We start from the raw sequence: 21,494 nt of genomic DNA, 5'->3' as shown, positions 1-21,494 counted from the left end.
GATATTGCATAAGGACGCAGCCAAGTCACGTGCCTGTGGCATCACATTAAATGTCAAAGGCCGAGTAATATTGGCTAGACCAAAACAGGGATGAGGGAGCAGTCAAAACTCATACCTGATGCATCACAATAAACATCGAAAGGCCGAGTAATGTCCGGCTGAGCCAAGACAGGGGCCGACGTCAATAACCTTCTCAAAGTCTGGAAATCCTGTTCACATTTGTCGTCCCAAACAAACTTTACCCCTTTCTTAAGCAATTCCGTCATGGGCCTAGCAATTTTGGAGAAGTCCGGTACAAACCGGCGATAATAACCTGCTAGCCCAAGAAAACTCCGGATCTCAGGAATGGAGGCTGGAGCCTTCCATTTCAGGACATCCTGAATCTTGCTAGGATCAACAGAAATTCCATCCTTTGAAATGATATGGCCCAAGAATTGAACCTCCGTGAGCCAGAAATCACATTTACTGAATTTGGCATACAGCTTGTGGTCCCGCAGGTGCTGAAGCACAATGCGAAGATGCTCTGCATGCTCATCTTCATTCTTGGAATATATAAGAATGTCATCAATGAAAACCACGACAAACTTATCTAGTTCAGGCATGAATACCGAGTTCATGAGATACATGAAATGAGCAGGGGCATTTGTTAGCCCAAAAGACATGACCAGGTACTCATAAAGCCTGTATCTGGTGGAGAAGGTCGTCTTGGGAATATCCTCAGCTCTAATTTTTATCTGATGATAACCAGAGCAGAGATCAATTTTTTAAAATACCCGAGCCCCAAATAGCTGATCAAACAGGATGTCAATTCGGGAAAGTGGGTATTTATTCTTGATTGTGACGGCATTCAAAAGTCTGTAGTCCACACACAACCTGATGCTTTGATCTTTCTTTTTAACAAAGAGTGCTGGACAGCCCCAAGGTGACGTGCTAGGATGGATATAGCCTTTATCAAGCAGTTCTTGTAATTGTTTTTTTTAACTCCGCCAGCTCATTGGGTGGCATCCGATAAGGTCTTCGGGAAATTGGTGCTGTTCCCGGTTGCAACTCAATGGCAAACTCCACATCACGATCAGGTGGCATTCCAAGCAAATTATCCGGAAAGACGTCCGGATATTCGCATATCACTGGTATATCTGCTAGCTTATTGCCCTCGGCGTGGTTCACCGTATGGACCAACAGGGTGGAGCTCATAAGACTCAAGGTCATCAAACCATGAATAGGAGAATTGATGTGCACAGATTGAGAAACAGTGTCAAGAACGACTCTGTGAACTCCCAGACAATTCATGCTGAGAATAATATCCATCTTCTGGGATGGACACACTATAAACTGGGTGGCAAAAATCCTCCCCTGTAACTGCAAGGATACTTGTCTAACAAGTTGATTAGTAATCAAGTGCCCCCCGGGTGAGTGAATATTATATGGCCTGGATATGCTCTCCACTTCTAATCCCAGTCTGCTTACAAATTTTTTGCTAATAAATGTGTGAGATGCCCCAGAATCAAATAGTACAGTAACGGGGTGTCCGTTAATAGAGAACGTACCCGACATCACTGGTGCTCCCTCAGGGATGGCCTCGAAGGTGGTATAGTGCACCTGTCCTGTCTTGAAGTGAGCCACTTTCTGCTTCTGGCCCTGCGAACTTGATTGCTGGCCCTGCTTGGGTGGCATTGGGCAGTTACGTGCAAAGTGTCCCGGCTGCCCACAGTTGTAACAAGGAAACAAAGTACGGCGCACCCCCGGCTGCTGCAGCCAGAACTTCTGCTCATTCTGCTGCAGAGCAGGAGGCCTGACGGTCCCCTGTGGCTGTGTGTACTGAGGTGGCTGATAGCTCCACTGCTGTTGTGGCTGGGGCTGAAAGGGGGCTCGCTGTGGGCCCGACTGCACCAGGCAGAACCTCTGAGGAGCACTGCTAGAAGACCCCACGGCCGGTGACTTTCTCTTCTTCTCCACTTTGTGAGCTAGATGGGCATCCTCCTGAATAATAGCCCCATTGACTAGCTCACTGAAAGTGTCAAACTTGATCATGGCCATGCGATCTTGGAGCTTGCTACTAAGCCCCTGCCGGAAACATGCCTGTTTCTTTTCATCAGTATCCACGTGATAACCGGCGTACTGAGATAGTGTGTTGAAGGCCTGGACATACTGCATCATACTATTATTATCCTACTTTAGGGCTAAGAACTCCGTGAGTTTCCTTCTGATCACCCCTGCAGGGATGTGATGCGCCTTGAATGCTTCTTTAAACTGGGCCCAGGTGAACCGAGTGCCCTCGGGGAACATGGCCACGTGATTGTCCCACCAAGTGCGTACGAGACCCCTGAGCTGCTTGGCTGCAAATCCTGCCTTGTCCCCATCATTGTACGGGTGCAGTGTGAACTTGTACTCTATGGTCCGGAGCCAGCTATCTGCTTCCAGTGGCTCATCGGCTTTGTGGAACAGCGGCGGCTGGGTGCTTAGGAACTACTCATATCCAGGGACAGCTGGCTGGTGATGATGCTCGTGCCGCTGCGCTCTGCCCTGCTCCACAATCTCCCGGAGAAGTGTCGTCTGCTCATCGCGTCCGGTGAGCATGGCCGCAATGGCCTAGGGCAAATCAGGAGGGTTCGAGGGTGCTGCCATTCTGCATTTAACCATGACAAGATTAGTTCCATCATTCAGATTAATTAAAACAATCCCAATAGTAACTAATCTTTCTATTCATGGCACATTGCAGAATGTAGAGCTTCAAAACAATTCTGGATGATGCTTGCAGGCGGGGCCAGGCGGTCCGACCGGCTCAGTTCAATTGGTCTGACCGGCTCAGTTCAATTGGTCTGACCGGGCTGCCCTGGTCCGGCCGAAAAATGTATGGCGGACCATCCGGGGTACTAGGGCGGACCGTCCGCTTTACAAGAATCCAGCTAACTGGACCGTCCGCTGAGCTTCTGCGGACCGTCCGCTTTACAAAAAGCCAACCCAACTCGGTTTCAGATGGTTCTGTGTATTTTTTCTCAACGGCCGGCGGGCCGTCCGCGTGTCTTGACCAGACTGTCCGCGCAACACGTTTGATCTACCAGACAGTGTCTCCGGTCCGACCGACAACGTTTTCACAACACTTCGTGCCACGCCTATAAAATCTTACGACCCGAACTCCCTCTACAAAGATCCTTAAGGCCTTAAACTCACACCTCTATCAACTCCTAGGAAAAAAATCCCAAAAACACTACAAAAATATGATGCATGCTTGCCCTACGCAAAAAAAAACATTTTTATATTTTTGGAAAAACTTGAAATTAGTCATGTCTGTACCACTCTCGGTGTGTTTTGGCTCTGATACCAGCTGTGACGGAACCGTCAAATTAAAACTCTAAATTAAGCCTAATGGTCGTCATTTGAACACATCGGGCGTATTAGCTTAATGGTTTAATTTGACAGTCCTTTCTCAGCCCACGTCCCGGTCGAAACAACACCGATAGTCCCACGCGAAGGTGAGCGCAGATGATACAAGCACGACACAAATTCGAAAATACAGTAATATACACAAGACTCCGCCATAAATTTTACAAACCAAATTTGAATACAAACATAATTTACAACTTTACATTGCCGAAACTAAGGTTCGCATAGAGGACCTACAACTACCACAAGTGGACACCGAGGAGTTCCCTAACTAAGTGTCTAGCTCCACAACCTCCCATCCCTCTGCGTCACGACGAATGAACTTAACGTAGCAGGGACAGAAGTCTACATCAGTGTGTCCTGAAACAATGTTTCAACAAAAGCCCTGAGCAACTAATACTCAGCAAGACTTACCCGACAAGTGGTATAACTTAACCCACATACCTAGACATGCAAGACATTTGGCTGGTGGTTATTTTGTAGAAAAAGCCTCTAAAGTGAATCCTTAATTTCAACTTTTAGCACCATATTCTATATGTTTAAATCATCGACTAGTATTTGCATCTTCTAAGCAACCATAACAAACACAGAATATTAATCCAGGATAACAATTTTCAAACATCACTTATATTCCATAAAGCATTACTACGATGCGGTGCTGCGATCAAGGTGCTCACATCCGAGAGCGACTGATGGCGAATCGATCCGTTATAACCTTGCAAGGTGGACCTAACCAACACGGCACGCAAAAGCCCCGTCGGACCCCACGCACCAACCTTTCCCCTCCCCGCCTCGAACTACAGAACCGCCCCACCTGCATATAGTCAGCCGAGCCCTATGAGAGACCACCAAAAGTAAACTCATGCAATCACAATTCTCCGCGGCCACTCGACTCGCCCTAAGGGGTGGGTAGAAGTTCTGTACTTTCGAAGCAAGGCAGTACTCGGCTTACCGGTTTCAACTACCTCCTACTCCCGGTATGCGGCTAGTACAATTCAAACATGATCACAGGGCCAGACAACGAACGGTCCTTAACCGACACAGATGGGGCTAACCTCTCCCCGCCCGGTCTCCCAATTCTTTTCCTTTCCTACATATGCCAATATTCCATATATTCACAATAATGAGATATCCTATATCTCGCGAGTGACCAGAAATCACTCGACTTCTACCAAGATCTAGTAAGCATAGTGTGTCTATCGTCCTATTCATACTAGTATACTCAAGGAAACCTAGGGATCATGCAACTAGAGTTCCAATCAATTCCTAAACCTAATGCACAAGTATTAGAAATATATATAGGTGTCATAAATTTGAAATAATAGGGCATGCACCGGGGCTTGCCTTCGGGCTGCTGCTCAAAGCTAGAGTCAGATGGGCCTTGGGCCGGGTTCTCACGCCTCTCCTCCTGGGCTTGATCCGGCTGCTCCTGCGGTGCCGCTATCACCTAATACACGACGTCCTCAACGGCGGATGCTACACGAATGCATATGAAATAATTGAGTGCAACTCAATGATGCAACTACTATACTTCAACTGGAATGCCCTGCGGACTGTCCGCGCCCAAGTGGCGGACCGTTCGCAGTACAACTCTGCAGACCCACCAGAACCGACTACCTCTCTGGACAAATTTCAAATCTATACGGCGGACTGTCCGCTCTCAAACAACGGACCATCCACAATTTAACTCCGCAAAACCACCAGAGGCATCGACGCCTCTGGACAAATTTTAAACTCTATTGCGGACCGTCCGGCCCTCCTTGGCGGACCGTCCGCAGTTTAACTCTGTCAATCCACCAGAGACGACAACATCTCTGGACAAAATTCTAGACTCTACGGCGGACTATCCGCCCTCCAATAGCGGACCATCCGCAGTTCAACCCTGCGAAACCCACCAGAGACAACATCGTCTCTGGACAAATCTCGAACTCTACGGCGGACTGTCCGCTCTCCAATAGCCGACCGTCCGCAGTTCAATTCTACAAAACCATCAGAGACAACAACGTCTCTGGACAACTTCTAACCTGACCTGCGGACTATCCGGCCCTCCTAGGCGGACCGTCAGCAGTTCATATCTTTTGACACCGCGCGCCGCCACCAGTGATGCCGGTGCGGCAGCGCGGCGCGCCGTTCCCGCCGACGGTGGCCCGACAGACGGCGAGGCCAGCACTACACCATCTACTGGATGATACGCACACTGGCATGAGTGATGCACGCGAAGAAATCAAACCTAACCTAGTCGGCGACGTGCGGCCCGTGGCGGTCAAAACGAGTTTGTCGAGAACGTGCATGGAAACGATGTGAACGTGGAGGAATGAGGGGAGGACGAGCATGAGTGGGTCACTTACAGTCGATTTGAGCCCTTGGACGAAAGAAATGGTGGCCGGGCGATGGAGTTCCACGGCGAGGTCGAGTTTGGGCGAAACTTGAACTGGCGGCCGGGGAATCCGGGATTCCCGGCGAGGTGGAGGTTGTGGCTGTGGTTGGAGGGGTTGAGGAGGGAGCTAGGGAGGTGGTTGAGCTTTGGGTGCGGTGGATTTGAAATCCATGGAGGGGAGCTTGCGAAATCGGCCGGCGAACGGGAGGAGCTCAAGCTCCGTCCATGGCGTCGGGAGGGAGAGGGAGTGTGAACTGAGAGAGAGAGGAAGAGTGGGCGCGGTTGGGTGGAGGGGAGTAGTACGCCTTCAATGTGGTGTACTGGGGTGGCCGGGGATGAGCTCGACGGTCGGCACGTGGCGGCAACCGACGAACCTCGGTCTCGGAGTGATTGAAACAGAGCCGTCGTGGACCGTCCGCCGCCCCAAGTGGACTGTCCGCGAGGCAGGGTGTTACAATACCTTGACGCGTTTGCACTCCAGTCTAACATAATCAAATGCCACAGAACTAAAGTGTGAAAGCACGAGCTTCTCAGACGTTCACCAGCTCTTTTTTTAATATACATCTATGTATACCCTGTCCTTTGCAGGTCTTTAGACTACTACATGACTTGTTATACCATGTGATGTGTCAATATGTCATGACAAAGGGCCAGCTTGCCTATTTTTTTCCCTCAGTCCGCGTCGCTCCTCCTCGGGGCGGCTCGGGCGGACCCCCAACGCCCGCTGCCGTGGCCTGAGCGACCGCCGGAAGTCCGCGCGGCCGCAAGGAAGGCGGCGGCGGGGCTCCGCCCGCCTCTCTTCTCATCCTTCCCCCTCCCTCGCGCACTCCTTTATGGTGGTTATGTCAATGGCGAGCGGCGGCACCTGTGCGCGGCAGCGCGGACCGGCGGTGGTTCGCGGCCGGATCCACCCTGTGTGGGCCCGGATCCGCCTCCGCGGCCGCCTGATCTGCTCTCCTAGGGTCTCCACGCGGTGGGGCTCGGCTGCGGCGGCATGGCTCGGCGTCATGGCATGCCTGCGGCCGGCGCGGCGAGGCTCGGCACTGCTCGGGCCTCCGCGCATCGGGGCGCTGCGGCGATGGACCTGGCTGTGGCGGCGGCTTCCACGGCCAGCTCGCACGCGGCACGGCGGCGACGGCTCCCGCGGCCGGGGCGCGACGGGGCTTGGCCCTGCATCGCCCACACTGGCGCGGCGGGGCTCGGCTTGGCGGTGTTCATGGCTGCCGTGCGGCATGCGCGGCGTGTCGCGACGGCGGCTGCAGTGTTGGTGCTTGGGGTGGCACTCACGGCCCGACTACATCGGCTCTCGCCGCTTGTGGTGCCAGGTGGCGATGGGGGCACTGCCCCTCTCTTGCCTGGCCGCGTTCTGCTCTACTGCCGTTCCTCTGGGGTTTGGCCGGGGTGCAGGCGAAAGCTCGGACGGCGACATCTGCGGACGCCGCTTCCTCCTTGGAGGCATCCTTTTGCACCTCTCGGCCTCCCCGTGCCGGTTGTTGTGGGTGAAAACCCAACCTGTCTTGGGCTGGCGTCGGCGGCGACCTTCTTGAAGGCGACGCTAGGCTAATCCGGTTGGCGGCGACGGCCATCGACAGAGTGTGCTACCTCTTCTCTTCCTTTCTTCCTCCCCTAGGTAAATTTGTTGCTTGTGTTGGTGTGGCTCGCGTCGAGGACCCAACCCGACCGGGCAAGGTGTGCAGAGGCTCTGGTCGACAGCCCAATCCGACCGGACATAGCGCGTCGAGGCCTGGGTCGATGTCCCAATCCGACCTGGGCAGCGGAGATTCCAGCGGCGGCACGACGAAGGTAGAGGTTTTGGAGTGTCTTGGTGGTGCGATGTCACCCTCGACGGCGAAGCAAATTCGGATCCTTGGAGAGTCCAACGGTGGTGGCGACGAGACCCGTGTGCTTTAAGGTAGTGTCCGAGGAGTGGTGTGCGGCGGTGGATGTGGCGAGGCCCCCACGCGTTGAGTTGAGGCCTAGGTCGATGTCCCAATCCGACCTGGGTGAGGTGTTGTCTCGGAGTTCCAGGATCCGGCGCTTTGTTCGATGTTTGGTGGGCTTGGTGCCGCAGCGGTACTTCGGCGAGGGGTCCTGCATGGCGGTGGCTCTTTCGATGTGGTGCCGTGGGCTCCTCTACTGACTTCTGCTAACGTACGGTCGGAGTTGGGAGATCGGCGATCGTGCTTCCGTGAGATGAAGACGGCGGCGGCATGGTGGAGGAGTCGTGGTGATCACTTGGCTTGCAGCGGACTGTGGCGGCCAGTTCTGCACGGCAGCGGCTGGTCGGTGTGGGACATCGTCGGGGACGATGGCGCTTGCGAGGTGTTCTGCACGGCAGCGGCTGGTCGGTGTGGGACATCGTCGGGGACGATGGCGCTTGCGAGGTGGGCTACTTGTCGGCTTCTTCTTAGGTAGTGTTGGTGCGGCGTGGCTTCTTCTTGTTTTTGTATGGAGTCGAGTTTCAGTTGCGCAACCGTGTTGATATCCCAGTCTAACCGGTTGTTGTTTGAGTCGAGTTTGAGAGGAGTCGTGTGGTCGTGTTGGCCGGTGATGGTGTCGTTGTTGTTTATTGTGGTGCCCAGTCTGGGCGTTGTTCTTTCTTTTTAATATAATCAGCAGCTCTTCTGTCTTGTTTGTTTAAAAAAAATGTCATGACAAAATTTTACAAAAAAATATAATATGTTATGACAAAAAGTACCATTGACTCAGCGCTAGGCGTACGTTCAGGGTTGACAAGTCGGCCATGCTCTTTTCAAGAAAACCAGCTGCTGACGAGCGAATGATGCCACAATGGGACACGGTACATACACAAGAGTTCCTAGCTACTAAGAGCTACGACTAGGTACAAGGCCACTAGCCCCCTTGGCCATCTTCTTTTCGTGCACAAGCTTTAGGACCATCTCACACTCTAGCTACCATCTTGGGATGCTATTGCTACCTACAGAGAGTCCAACTGGGCAGTAATAAACCCATCGTTTCGCCGCTGATCTGATCTGATCTGCTGGCCATCACCTCCTATCGCTTGGAGAGGAGAAAAAAAAAAGTTGACGTGACGGGCAGGTCATCCGCCCTCGATGGTCTTCCTTGAAACGCCTCTCCGGCTCTCCCTCTTTCTTCCAGCAGGGCGGCGTCGGCCAGCCATAGTCAGGCGGCGGCATGATCGCAGCCGGGGAATCGTCAACCCGCTTTCCCTCATGAGCCTGTGGATAAAGGGCAAAGCTGACAGCCCCAGGTCGGCCGGACTGGCCGCTGGGCGCCGGAGGCCGGGTCTCTCTCAGCAGCCCGCAGGCACTAGCAGCTGTCGCCGCCGCTGGCTGCCGCCCCGGCCCGCCGCCCCGCCCGCCGGCCGGGACCCGGCCCCTTTTCTTCTCCCCCTCCATCCATCTCGTCCCGTCTCCTATCGTCCCTGGCAGCTGACGGCAATCATGGAGCTGCCTTTCCCCGCGCCGCGTCTTCTATTGCGAAGAAAGCAGGGCCGCAGCTTTCGCCGCTGCCACCTTTCTCGCTTGCTTTCTTTCTTTTCCCGGGCGAGCGAGTGACGAATGATGAGTGGTCTCCGTCCTGTCCATCCCGTTCCATCCGTGCCCTGCATGCTGCACCACCTGCGCGAGGCCGACACGGCGAGGTCGTGGGAAAGATACGGCGTGCGGCGTCGACGACGGCGCACGGCCGCGGACAGATACGTCGGTGTCCCACGCACGGGTAGGGAGTACGGAGGGGAATGTGTGAGGGGGAGCACAAGGTACTGGACGTGCACAGGCCGCCATAGCCTATTAGCCCTAGGCATCATGCAGGCAAACCATTGGAAACTCCGTCCTGGGCGAAACCAAACTTTGACTGTACTTTAAAATCCGTACATTGGCGAGATCGGCGACGGGTTGCTTCAGGCGCACGATCGATCGATCTTTTCCTCCAACGCTTTTTACCCGCTGGGTCTGGCCGGGGGACGCACTTGCCTGCCGGGGAAAGATCTGGTCCGGCCGGCCATTGCGTCCGTGAGCCGTCTTGTAATAACTGTCCTTGCACTGCAGCTGCAGGTCGATTTTTGATTTGGAATATATGCTCCGGAGACTGGAGCAGATGAGATTCGAGATCAGACGCGCGCACGCGTGAATGGCAAGTACGTGTGTGATTTTACAAGAGAGGGGTCGAAAGGAAAGGAAAAGGAGGAAGACTGGAAGAATCGCTGGATCAGGAGGGCCTCAGGTCAGGGGCAGGGCAGTGGGGCCATGCCGGCATGCCGCTGAATACCGCTCGGCCGATTGATGCGTGCGAGCAGAAGCGTTGACCTTGCCCTCGCAGCTAGGCTTAAGCCATCCCTACGTTAGGTGAAGGCCGATGGTTAGCACATCAAACACCACCCCTCCAGGGAATATGCACGCACGGCATGGCGGCCGCAGAGAAACTGACAAGCGCGGCCGCAGAGAAAGATAGAGCCGATCAGGAAGATACAGAGCTTTACCTTGTCCCTGATGAGCTCATAGGGTACTAGCTAGGGCAGTCCGCGCCCAAGCAGAGCCAGGCTGCTAGCAGCTCGAAAACGCAGGCGGATCATACCTAGTACTGCACTGCAACAGACCAGTTCCATCCCAGTGATCAGAGGTAAGCTGATGACGCCGACGTTGTCGAGCCGTGCCTGACCGCCTGCGCCTGGCCGGTAGTTTCCCTTGATGAGGATAAGAGGAGCTAGCTTAGCTAGGCAGCAGCCGCCCCTGGCCGGGCCTCCGGTTCATCTCTTTCTTTCCTCCCCGTCAGATGCTCCAAAGCGGCGCTGGAATATTCACGGCCGGCTAGGCGACAAGCGCAAGCGTCGCGCGAGGAGGGGGGCAGCGATTATTATATCTCGGTGCTCGGGAGATCGATCGCCCGGGCCGGGGGAGGACCGGAGGAGAGGAGGGGTTGACGCCTGACGCCCCGAGAGCGACGGCGCAGCGGACAGGATGATCACCGGCGAGGCCACCACCACCACTTGGCTTTCCCGTCGCCTCCGTTCAGACTTCTTCCCGGACGGTGCGATCGCGAACAAATTTGGCTAGTTTCAGCCCCAAGTCAGAGCGCTGTCGTCCTGCCGCAGCCTCGAGGATCAGGAGACGGAGACGGAGACGGAGACGGACTAGTGGCTCGTTTCGTTCGAGTGCTTTCGCTTCCTTTCTTTCTCAAGGAACCTTTTCCAGCGTTTTCGACGAATGATAGAAGGAAAGAAAAAACTCATCTGCAGAGTTGATTTTCGCTACGAACAAGTACTACTAGTGCCAGTGCCTGGGAAATGCGTGCAGCGTGCACGTCAGATTTTGCAGGGAAATACTCTACTGGAGCGAGAAAAGAGCAAATAAAAAGTGGCCTAAATGTCTTTGCTAGCCACACCTGAGGGCCTGTGATCTGCAGTCCGCAGGTGGTTGCTGCCCGGCCCCCATGCGGTTTGCGAAAGTGCACGTCCTTTTCTGACAGCTTCGTCACACTCGTGGGGGGATAGAGGATGCGGATGCAGCTACGATGTGTTCGCCCGCCCTTTGTTCCCTTTTATCCCTTTTTAGGTTGGTAGGGACGGCGACATGTAAGGAGGGAGCACTGCACGCATATCAGCATATGGTTTCGCACTCTCAGATCGACGAGCAGCAGCAGCCACCACGGTGTGCTCCCCTACCAATCCCATGCGCTTTACTTGGAGCCGCCGGCATGCGTACGTGTGGCTGGCTCGCGAGTGAACCAAGCAGCGGGGACACACGTAGTAGCCAGTTCGTTCATTCCCTTGCCTGCCTCTTGCATCTTTGCATCTGCTCCCTTGTGAAAGTTTTAGGATAGATCGATCAGCTGGTGATCAGGAGGCAAAGGCAGAGCCTCTGAACGAAAGCTACGGCGCACCGTACCGTTACAGCGTTGGTCCGAGCCTGGCGTGCAGCTTTTTTAACGCTGGGAAAAGGGACGGTTACGTATCTGTCTAGCTAGGTGGCGGTTGGAGCCCGGCAACTTGTTCTTGTCAGCGTTTCTTCTAGAGTAGTGTCCGATGCATTTGTCTGGATTTACGGTTTTGCGTAAAGTTTTGTGCTTTTGCCGGTTTCGGTTTTACGTCAGATGCATCTATCTCCATCCTACCACATAATTCTCCACCTGTTCATTTGACCGTGCCTAGGTATAGCTAGTAGCTAGCAGGCCGGTTGGCAAAAAATAAAAAGGCAGGGAGTTATAGCACTCTATTTAATTTGAGGGTGTAGAGAACACTGATGCAAGGGAAGAAGCTAGCTAGGTTTTCACCTGTTCGATCTTTCAGTCAGGGCACACTGTTTTATGGATGGCATGCGCATACAAGAATCCAAATGGCACAAGTTTCCCACAGAAGTTAGGCAACTGATGCTGATGCAGAGTTACCAAAAGCCTCCGATCCATGCATGCCTCAACACCGTGCATAGCTAAGATAGCTTGTAGCACCACTATTTTACAAGCACGGTTTCTACAACCACGGCGAAAAGGCTTACACACCGTACAGCCACGCCATCTCTGACCAGCGACCATGCCAATCAGAGCGAGCGAACGCTTTGCACTTTTCTTTAATTACACAATCCTCTCTGATCCAGATAAGGATCATGATCGGTCTAGCTCTCGTCTCGCCTTGCATACACATCGACCCACAGGATATAGAGCTAGTAGGCACAGCCGACCGATATTTATATATTTATTTACACTCTCGAGCAGTACAGTCAGGGCGACGCGCCCTTTCCGCCCATGTCCGTTGCCCGTGACGCGCGACGTGACGCTGCGAGTGGCCAAATGCATCCCACAGTCCCACACCCAGGAGGCGCCTGCCGCCTGGCCTGGCCGTGCGAGCGTGCGTGCGTGGTGTGACTTGATGAGATGGTTGCAAGGCCATGCATGGCTGGGCCACTGGTGCGTGCGTCACCACCGGCCAGGCGGAGACCGGGCACGCCACGGCCGCCGAGCGCCCAGGCCAGTTCGAGCCTTCCCTTCAACAGCGGAAGCCACTCGGGCAGGCACGTACTGACGCCGCGCGGCGCTGACCGGACGGCCGGGCCGGCTAGTGACGGGGTGAAGCCCATATACACTGATAGATGCTAATAGTAAGTTTCGGTGATTAATGACAACCGTATGTGATTAACGTGTGTTTTGAAGAAAAAATCAATAATTAAATTAGTCTCATATGAAATGTGAAATGAGACCCCTCAATTCGAAACAATCATGCGTGCCAATGACTCAATTTCAAAGATTAAGGACCTTTATAGTCTCAAGTGTCACAAGGAGATGAAGGACACTTGATTTAGTTAGGGTTTATAGTTTTTAGTTCTTAATCGTACTATTAAGAGGGGTTCTTAATTTAGTAGCTTGACCAAAATTGAGTTGACATTAGAAATCTTACACACTCGCTCAAAAACAGCTTAAGATAGTCAAAAGAAGTCAACAAAACACTTAGAAAAAGAAACAATCAAAGTAACACTCAACTCCAAGTCAATTCAGCTGAAAATTAAGAAAAACTGCAGCACCGGTTTAACCGATGCCTTAGCTTCGGTGCATCCGACGCTTGGCGGAAGTTCCGTCGCCCCTGTCGGTCTATCTTCTCTGGATGCAAGCAGAAATCAAGTCAACAATTTCTATAGCACCGGTTGAACCGATGGTTCCAAGCAAAGCACCGGTGCATTAGATGTACTTGTTCCAGAAAGCATGTTTGGTGGACCTCAATTCGTCTTCAGCACCGATTGAACCGACGCTTCAGAAACTACCATCGGTGCATTGGATGTACTATGTTCCAGAGAGCTTGTTTGAGTGGACGTGAGAACTTCTTCAGCACCGGTTGAACCGATGCCTCTTCGGAGCATGCACCGGTGCTATGACGCAAGTCTGGATATTATGTCAGAACCCCCAACGGCTACTATTTGGACACAGAGAGACCGGTTGAACCGACGCCTTCAATTTCTCACATGTCGGTTTTTCCGATGGTCACGATTTTTCTGCAGTGGAGTTCCAATGGCTATGTGACCCTCTCCACTCTATATAAGGGCCTCCCCTGGCTCATTTGAATTTCCTTTGACGCATTGAATACCTGAGGCCACCCTTGAGATGAAGAGAGAGTGATTTGAGCAAAAGAGTGAAAATCTAGTACATTGATTGTGCTCCAACCTTGAAGAATCCAACCTTTGTAAGTGTAGCAAGTGTGCTTGAGCTAGAGCCAACTGAGTGTAGGTCAAGTGAAGGCTTAGGAGCTTGTTACTCTTGGTGTTTGACGGCACCTAGCCGGTCTCGGTGATCGGAAAATTCTTGGTGAGTTCTCGGAGTTTGTGGGAGCCCCAAGACAAGAAGCTTGTACAAGGTGTGAAGCTCGCCGTTCTGGAGATGGAGAAGGAGTATTTTTAGTGATCACTTGCTCCTTGGTGAAGCAAGGGAGCGATACCCTTATGTGGGTGCTCCAACGTGGATTAGGGGGAGCGTCAACTCCTCGATACCACAGAAAAAAAATCCGGTTGTCTCGTGTCCTTCGCATTTATATTCAAGCATTAAATTTACTTTATTGTGATCTTGCTCTTCTTTCTTTGTTTGTTTGACTAGGACAATGGCATGATAGTTTGATCTCTTGACTAGAACTTGTTCTTGCTAGTGTGGTTCTTCCTAGGAAAGATGATCATGTTAGTATGTTCTTTTACCTAAGGACCCTTTGCTAGTGTGCTCTAGTCATTAGGTTTCAAATTTGTAGATTGTGCAATACTAGTCTAGGTTAAAGACTATAGAAATTTGAAAAAGTCCTAATTCAACCCTCCTTCTTGGGCCTCGATCCTTTCAGGGGGGCACCGCACCGCACCGCACTGCAGGGCTCTCGATTATGGAATCCTGGAGAAAAATATTGGGACGCCCCCTATCCATCCGTCAATACATGACCCTGTTTAGATGCGAAAACTTTTGAGCGTAAAGCACTGTAATATTTTTGTTTGTATTTAGTAATTATTATCCCGTCATGAGTTAATTAGGTTCAAAAAATTCGTCTCGCAAATTATAGACAAACTATATAATTAGTTATTTTATTTAGCTATATTTAATACTTTATACATGCGTTGAAACATTTGATGTGATGAGAAATTTTATAAAATTTTGGAATTTTGAAGGCAACTAAACAAGGCCATATCACGTCCGGTCTGGGTCTTCCGAGTCCCGATGCAAATAAAAGATATATATATATATATATATATATATATATATATATATATATATATATATATACACACACACACGAGCGCTGTATATTATAATATGTATGTATGTATAAAATAATGTCACGATGATTGGTTGGGTGTGTGTGTCATGTACATGTATAGTATACACATGATAAAGGAAAGAGGATTAGCATCATTCGCGTGCCGGCCGTCGCTGTTCGCGTGAAATGTGTGTCCGGTTCCTTGCGGTCCATGCACTGCATGACAAAAGGAAAGAGATGAGGAAACGTACTCGGTGTCGATACAAAAAAAAAAAACGGGACTCCCGTACGGTGCTGATGAGTCTTTTTGACGACGACGACGATCGAGTGAGAACTGCGTCGGTATAATTGATGCTTGTTACGGGTGGGGCTAAATCGCGTGCGTGCATGGCAAGGAAGCTTCTTTGAAGCTGACAGTTTCGTCTGGCTAAGACGGGAGCTAGACGACGGTCACTTTTTCAATCTCTTCGCGGCACACAAGTGTCAAAACATCCCTGCCATAAACAATGGGGAGGACGTGCCTAAATGTGGCTAACTAGTAGTTTACTTTATCCCCCGCTAACAATCCCAACGCCCATGTGTGCGGATGTGCTCCAAGGGGGAACAATCATCGGGACGTGACAAAAGATCAAGTACTGGAACCAGACGGAAAAGTACTACTATTGATTAATCAAATGCAACGTGGTTTGGAATAATATTTAAACAGGGAGCGAGGAGGGTCAGGGAATCCAACCCAACCATCCCCTCCCCAAAGAGCTTTGCTTCCGTCCACACGCCTCGTTACGTTAATTTTCTCCCCGCGCCGCGCCGGTGATTGGCGCCGCCCGATCGACCGAATCCAACGGCTCGTCGGGCGAGGACGACCCGGTCCACGCGCGCCGCTGGTACCCCATGCACGCGAGCCTCATGCGCTGGTCCATGCCTGCCGGTGCGGCGCGCGCACCAACCCCCCCCCCCCCCCCCCCCCCCCCCCCCGCGCCGGCTGCGTCGCCGCCTCGCCGGCCGCCGCCGTCATCGCGCACGATCATGACGAGGGGAGGGATCGGCGCGAACGACGCATGCACGGCGCGCACCGAGCGCTTCGTTCTCGTAGCCTGACCAAGCAAGCAAGCCACTCAGGTCGCGAGCACGTAGAGCCCACGCAAGGCGCGGGGGTGTTAAATCCAGATGGCGATTTGACAGTCGCCGAAGTGACAGGTCGATCGCGGCTCTACTGCGGCCGGTAGTATAATTCTACGTGTAATTGGGTGCTTAGACTCGAGGCGACTTGGTTGCTGATCGGAAACTACTTCATCTCTAAGCTTGTAGGGCGATAGCGAGCCATGTCATTGTCACAGTCGGAAACAACGGCACTGAGAAGAAGAATAGTTTTGAACAGTGACTGACTGGTGGTTGGTAGAGGGTGAACAGAAGCCAAGCTAGAGCAATGGCGAATTGGCATCAATCCACATCCACTAATAATTTCCTCTATGGCATGGTACGGTGCTAGTAGCCACAGACCATAAGATAATGTACATGTGTAATGACCTCATGGGAGAGATCCATGGACACGGGGACGACAGAGCAATGGCGATTTGGCATCAATCCACATCGACTAATAATTTCCTCTATGGCATGGTACGGTGCTAGTAGCCACAGACCATAAGATAATGTACATGTGTAATGACCTCATGGGAGAGATCCATGGACACGGGGACGACAGCCAGGAGCTAGCTAGCTAGCTAGCCGCGTGAGTCATTGCCGGAGCTTCCGCGGATGGACGGCGGAGCGTTAGTGCACCCTCTCTCGGTCAGGTCAAGCTGTGGCACAGGCCGGCCGGCGGCGGCGGCTTGACGTGCTCCGCGGCCGCCCACATCTCCGCCGCCTGCGCGCTGGGGAAGTAGCACGCTGCGAGCTCCTGGAGGGACGACGCCCCCCTGTCCTGGAGCAGCGGCGCGAGCCCGCCGCCGAAGATGTCGCCGGGCGGGAAGTCGCCGACCCCGAGGAGCTCGGGCAGGAACATGTCGTCGATAGCCAGGCCACCGGCCCAGGTGTTGATGGTGGCGGCGGCGGCGGCGGCGGCCTGTTGCGGCGGGGTGTGGGAGAACTCCGCGAGGGAAGACGCTTGCTGCTGCTGCTGCGGCGGCGGCGGCGGAAGTCGCGCCGTTGCCGCGCCGTCATAGCGCGCGAGCACCGCGGTCGCCTGCGGCAGCGTCGACGGGGAGGAGTACATGGGTCCGAAGCTGCAGGCCGCGTCGCCGGGGCTGGCGGCGGTGGCCGCGGACGAGGCAGACGCAGGCGACGGCTGCATGGAGGCGCATTGGCTCCGGGGTGTGCCGGCGCCGCGCCGGGCGCGGCCGCCCGAGCCGTGCTGCTGTTGCTGGTGGTGGATGTAGTACTCCTGCTGCTGCTGGCTGTGCATGGCGATGGCCTTCTTCTTGAGCTTGGTGTTCCAGTAGTTCTTGACGTCGTTGTCCGTCCGGCCCGGCAGCTTGGAGGCGATGATGGACCACCTGCTGCCGATGGAGTTGTAGAGGGAGCAGATGATCCGGTCCTCCTGCTCCGTGTAGCCGCCGTGCTTGATGTCCGGGCGCAGGTAGTTGAGCCACCGCAGCCGGCAGCTCTTGCCGCACCGGTTCAGCCCTGCGCGAGACCCCGACCGACCCCGTCAGAACAATCAATCATACGAGGAAATAAATCGGCTCAGCTCGCCCGGGCAAGCATCTATCTGCCTATCCGCCATCCATCCATGGCGTCGGTGCACGCACCTGCTTTGTGCGGGAGCGCGATCCAGTTGCCGCCGGTGCCGTGGTTCTGGACGTAGCTCCGCAGCAGCTCGTCCTCCTCCGGCGACCACGGCCCCCGTTTCACGCTCGTTTTGTCGCAGCACGGCGCGCGACCCATGCCCGCTCCAACCCCGGTCGACCGGACGCGCGCGGCGCGTAGCTAGCTGCTAGCTAGGGAACTGGCACGGCGGGCGGCAGCCGCGGCGGGGAGCCCCTTGACCTCTCGCCCACGGTCGCACACGGCCGCGCGGGGAGACGGGGAGGCCGAAGGGGCGTGTCGTGTCGTGGCAGGCTGCGGATGCGGCCGCACAGCGGCAGCCGGGGTGGGCGTGCGGTTTTGGCAGGAGACGGCAGGCAGGCGGTGATCACTCGCAACAAGGCTGGCAATCAGGCGAGGAGGCTGCAGCTTGCGGGAGCGCAGGCGCGTTTTATAGCGGCGGTTCCAGCCACCACGGCAGCACCACCAGCACCAGGTTGGTGGGTGCTCGCCCGGGCCGGGTGGGCGTGGGCCAGCCTGCCAGGCGACGACCATTTTGCGGAGCCGTCCCCTCGTCCCGACCGTATTATCTATTGTTCGTCCCTGTCGCCGTATCGCGCCGTGGCCGCTTGCTTTAAAAAATGTTCCTGCTACAATAATAGCCGCTGTTGACCACCAACACGGTCTACGTATACATGTACTTTCGGGCATAATCAATCCGTCCGGTTGCACTTGCCACGCGTGTTTTTTTTTTTGGTTACCCCACTGCAGGCACGCGGTGAAGACTGACGAGCGTCAATTTTTTCCTTTTTTCTTTTACTTTTGGGGAACAAGAGCGTCGTCTTTTCTTGCGTTTTGCCCCGTGGAAAAATTGTCTTTCGGAGTTTCCAGCACAGCTCGCTCCAAATGCTCGCATTTTCTTTCCCGGCGGATCCACAGAAACCGTGTTGGCTGCTGCGTAAAATTAGGGAAAAGATAGATCACACTCAAGTGATTTGGAGGCTCTCCTCACTCGAATTTTTTTCTTTCCTATCTACACCTTCTTCTCCAACTCCGACGAGGTTAGGGTTCGGATTCCAAGTTGCTGGGAAGGGGGGAGGGGCGCCGCTCACCACCGGGCTTAGAAGGAGGACCAGCGGCGCCAGGCCGCCCCGATGGTGGTGGTGGGTGGCGGAGGACGGCGGCGGCGAGAGGGGCCGGCGCGGACCTAGCTCACCCGCGCCGCCGGGGGGGGGGGGGGGTGATGGGCAGCGGGTCGGCACCAAGGGGAGGCTGGAGGTAGAAGATGAAGGAGAGTCGTTGGATTTTAATTCAGTGGTCCAAAAAATTGAGTGAGAAGAGACGAGGTAATATTCAGTCCAGCGAGGGATAGACACTCTAAAATTACTAAAACTTGCTTCACCTCTTTCTGTTCCGCGCGACGTCATGCCCCGCCAGGCCGCCACCCAGTTCCAGAGTAGTGCAGGTGCAGGTGCAGCAGGACTGCAGGAGCTACCAGTCTACCACCACTGGACTGGAATGAGAGGAACGGGTGACGCGCACATCTTCCAATCTTCCATCGCAAAAACAAAAAGAACCGTACGTTCGGGCACACGTTGCTAACTGCGGAAATCATCTGCTTCCGAACGTATCCTCGAACGTCCGTTCTAGCATTGTAGGCATTGACATACCGTGCCGTTGCCTGTTTCGGAACCTGCAGTCTGTGTAACAGCATGCCCATGCGCTGCACGCTCTGTCAAAACGCGCGCCCATGCGATGCACGCTCTGTCAAACGCGCGCCCATGCGGATGCCGCCACGGGATAAAGAAAGAACACGAGCAGGGCGTGGCCATACGAATTGTTCGCGCGTAGCTTTCGGCTAGGGGGCCGGGCCGCGGCCGGATAGATGGAGCGTCAGGCCGCTCCCACTCCAAGCGCGCCGCAGAGCCACAGGGGTCAAGCCCTGTGACTCGCAAGTTTGGGCGCAAGCGCAACCGGGGCAGTCTCCGCGCCGCCGTTGAGTACGGGCACCGAGCCCGTTTGACACCACAGCTGTGGTCCGGTCCGGCCGGTGGCACTGGCCGGCCGCCCCGGGCGGGCGCCTTGACCTCGCTTCTTCGTCGATCTCCGAGGACATGAGCAGCGGCGCCGAAGGGGGGCACGCACCTTGACCTTTTGCGCTGGCGAGGACTCTGACGAGAGGAACGGAACGGAACGGAACGGAACGGGTGACCGTGTGATTCACACAGTGGCAGCCGGGCAGAAGACAAGAGGCGCGGCTGCTAGTGCTACCTTCGTTTTTTTTTAGTGTTGGGCTGCGCAACAAGAACATGGCCGGAAGACGCTGTGCGGGGTTTCTAGCTTCGAGCCTTTGACTACCGTGCCGTTCCGACAGCTTTCAAAGGTTGGGACTTTGAAACAACCATGGATGTGTGTTTTTTATGTATTATATATATAAAAAACACACACACAATGATGCGTACGTCGCAACGGATTCACATGTGTGGTCTGATTGAGGCTTTCTGTGCTGTTTGGGTTGCTTTGACGGGAATATGATACTGTATAATATAACTCTTGTTTGAAGATTTAAGTTTGCTCCTCTGACTTTGGCTCCTAAGCAGTTCCACACTGTCACGCTAACAAAAGTACTTCTCAATGTTGCCAAAAGAAAAACATTTCCTCATGTCATCGAGGGCCCTTGCCTTGATTCCGTACATATTTTTTGTTCGAAAAAGTTTGGAGCACAAAGCGCTAAAAACGGCCAACAATTTCGCAGCGCCCAGCCCAACGAGACCGCACAACCCAGAAGCAAAGCCAAGGCCTGCACATCCCAGCTTCTAGAAACAGCCCAGAATATCACGGCCCGTCTTGTGTCCTCCGGAGCTTCTTCTTCCGCTGCGCGGCCCATATGCTAGATGTTAATTCAGTTTTTTCTTTTTTCTTCTTCTTATTATTACTACTACTGCTACTACTACCACTACTCTTGAAGAAGAAAAAAATAGACGTTCATGCACGCTCGTGAAAAAGTCGTGCTCAACCACTCGAGCTCTCAGAGAGTCTCGAGACGACCTTGCTTGCCGGGCGGGCGATGGACAGCATTCTTGGATGCAGCATGGACAGCTCGTGTGATTGGTTACTTGGTTTATTTTTGTCTGGCATAGAAGTTATGCAGGGCCGTCTAAAGCCAGGCTTATGTAGTATTTTGTAGGTTTGTTTGGCTGGCTGCATTTCTTGTTCTGGCCTGCATAAGATTTTGTTTGGATGACTGCATTGCTTCTAGGCTGCACTGTTGTAGTTAGGCTAGGGATAAAATTTGACAATCAGGCGCTGTGCAGTTTGCACAACGGGAGATGAGCATCATTTATGAGACCGTTTGGGAGGGCTCCGGCTCTTGCAGAAAAAGGTGGAGCCGGAGCTGGTTTTGACTCCGCCTGCTCCACCTGTTTTTGTGGTTCCCAGTCTACAGGGTGGAGCCGCTCCACCTCGAGAGCGTTTGGTAGGGCTCCAGTAGAAGTTGCATGCATCGCTGTGATGACAACTCAGCATGGATCTATCCGTTCTTTTTCTCCCTTAGGCCAGTCTCACTGGAAATTTTATGGACACTGATATCTAGACTAAAAACTAGATAACTGTGCCAGATGAGTTTCATGGTGATGAAACTCTCCTCATATCCCATAAAACTCCATTATTCTCTTCTTGCCATGTCAGCAAAATTGATGATATTTAATATTATAAAACTCTCCATAAAACTCCAATTGAGACTGGCCTTAAACAGTATAGCTGACAGTAGTGAAGTCCCCCAAGGATAATCTATTCGTA

The 21,494-nt window shown here is 53.6% G+C and overlaps 1 protein-coding gene and 1 long non-coding RNA gene across 2 annotated transcripts; both read right to left on the bottom strand.

Annotated features, from left to right (window-relative positions):
* Window positions 1-8,548: 8,548 nt before the first annotated feature.
* LOC120707641 lies at window positions 8,549-10,545 on the bottom strand. Its single transcript, XR_005689053.1, has 2 exons — window positions 10,224-10,545; window positions 8,549-10,080 (listed from the first exon to the last, which is right to left on the bottom strand). It is a non-coding gene; the product is annotated as an uncharacterized LOC120707641 (long non-coding RNA).
* A 5,836-nt stretch (window positions 10,546-16,381) lies between these two features.
* On the bottom strand, window positions 16,382-18,127 carry LOC120707638 (transcription factor MYB4-like). The gene is made up of 2 exons (XM_039992582.1): window positions 17,702-18,127; window positions 16,382-17,576 (listed from the first exon to the last, which is right to left on the bottom strand). Exons 1-2 carry the CDS (start codon window positions 17,835-17,837, stop codon window positions 16,744-16,746), a joined length of 969 nt encoding a protein of 322 aa, XP_039848516.1. The 5' UTR covers window positions 17,838-18,127; the 3' UTR covers window positions 16,382-16,743.
* Window positions 18,128-21,494: the final 3,367 nt, after the last annotated feature.

Source organism: Panicum virgatum, chromosome 5K, assembly GCF_016808335.1.
Source record: "Panicum virgatum strain AP13 chromosome 5K, P.virgatum_v5, whole genome shotgun sequence".
In the NCBI taxonomy this organism is placed as follows: Eukaryota; Viridiplantae; Streptophyta; class Magnoliopsida; order Poales; family Poaceae; genus Panicum; species Panicum virgatum.
The sequence above is the reverse complement of the archived record's forward strand: the minus strand, read 5'-3'. Positions and strand labels throughout refer to the sequence as shown.

What these genes read in the sequence shown, in the direction of transcription:
- LOC120707638 (XM_039992582.1), bottom strand. Translation starts at nt 17,837, where the DNA reads ATGGGTCGCGCGCCGTGCTGCGACAAAACGAGCGTGAAACGGGGGCCG. An exon ending in CGCGCTCCCGCACAAAGCAG is followed by an intron (nt 17,577 to 17,701) that starts GTGCGTGCACCG and finishes GGTCTCGCGCAG; the next exon opens with GGCTGAACCGGTGCGGCAAG.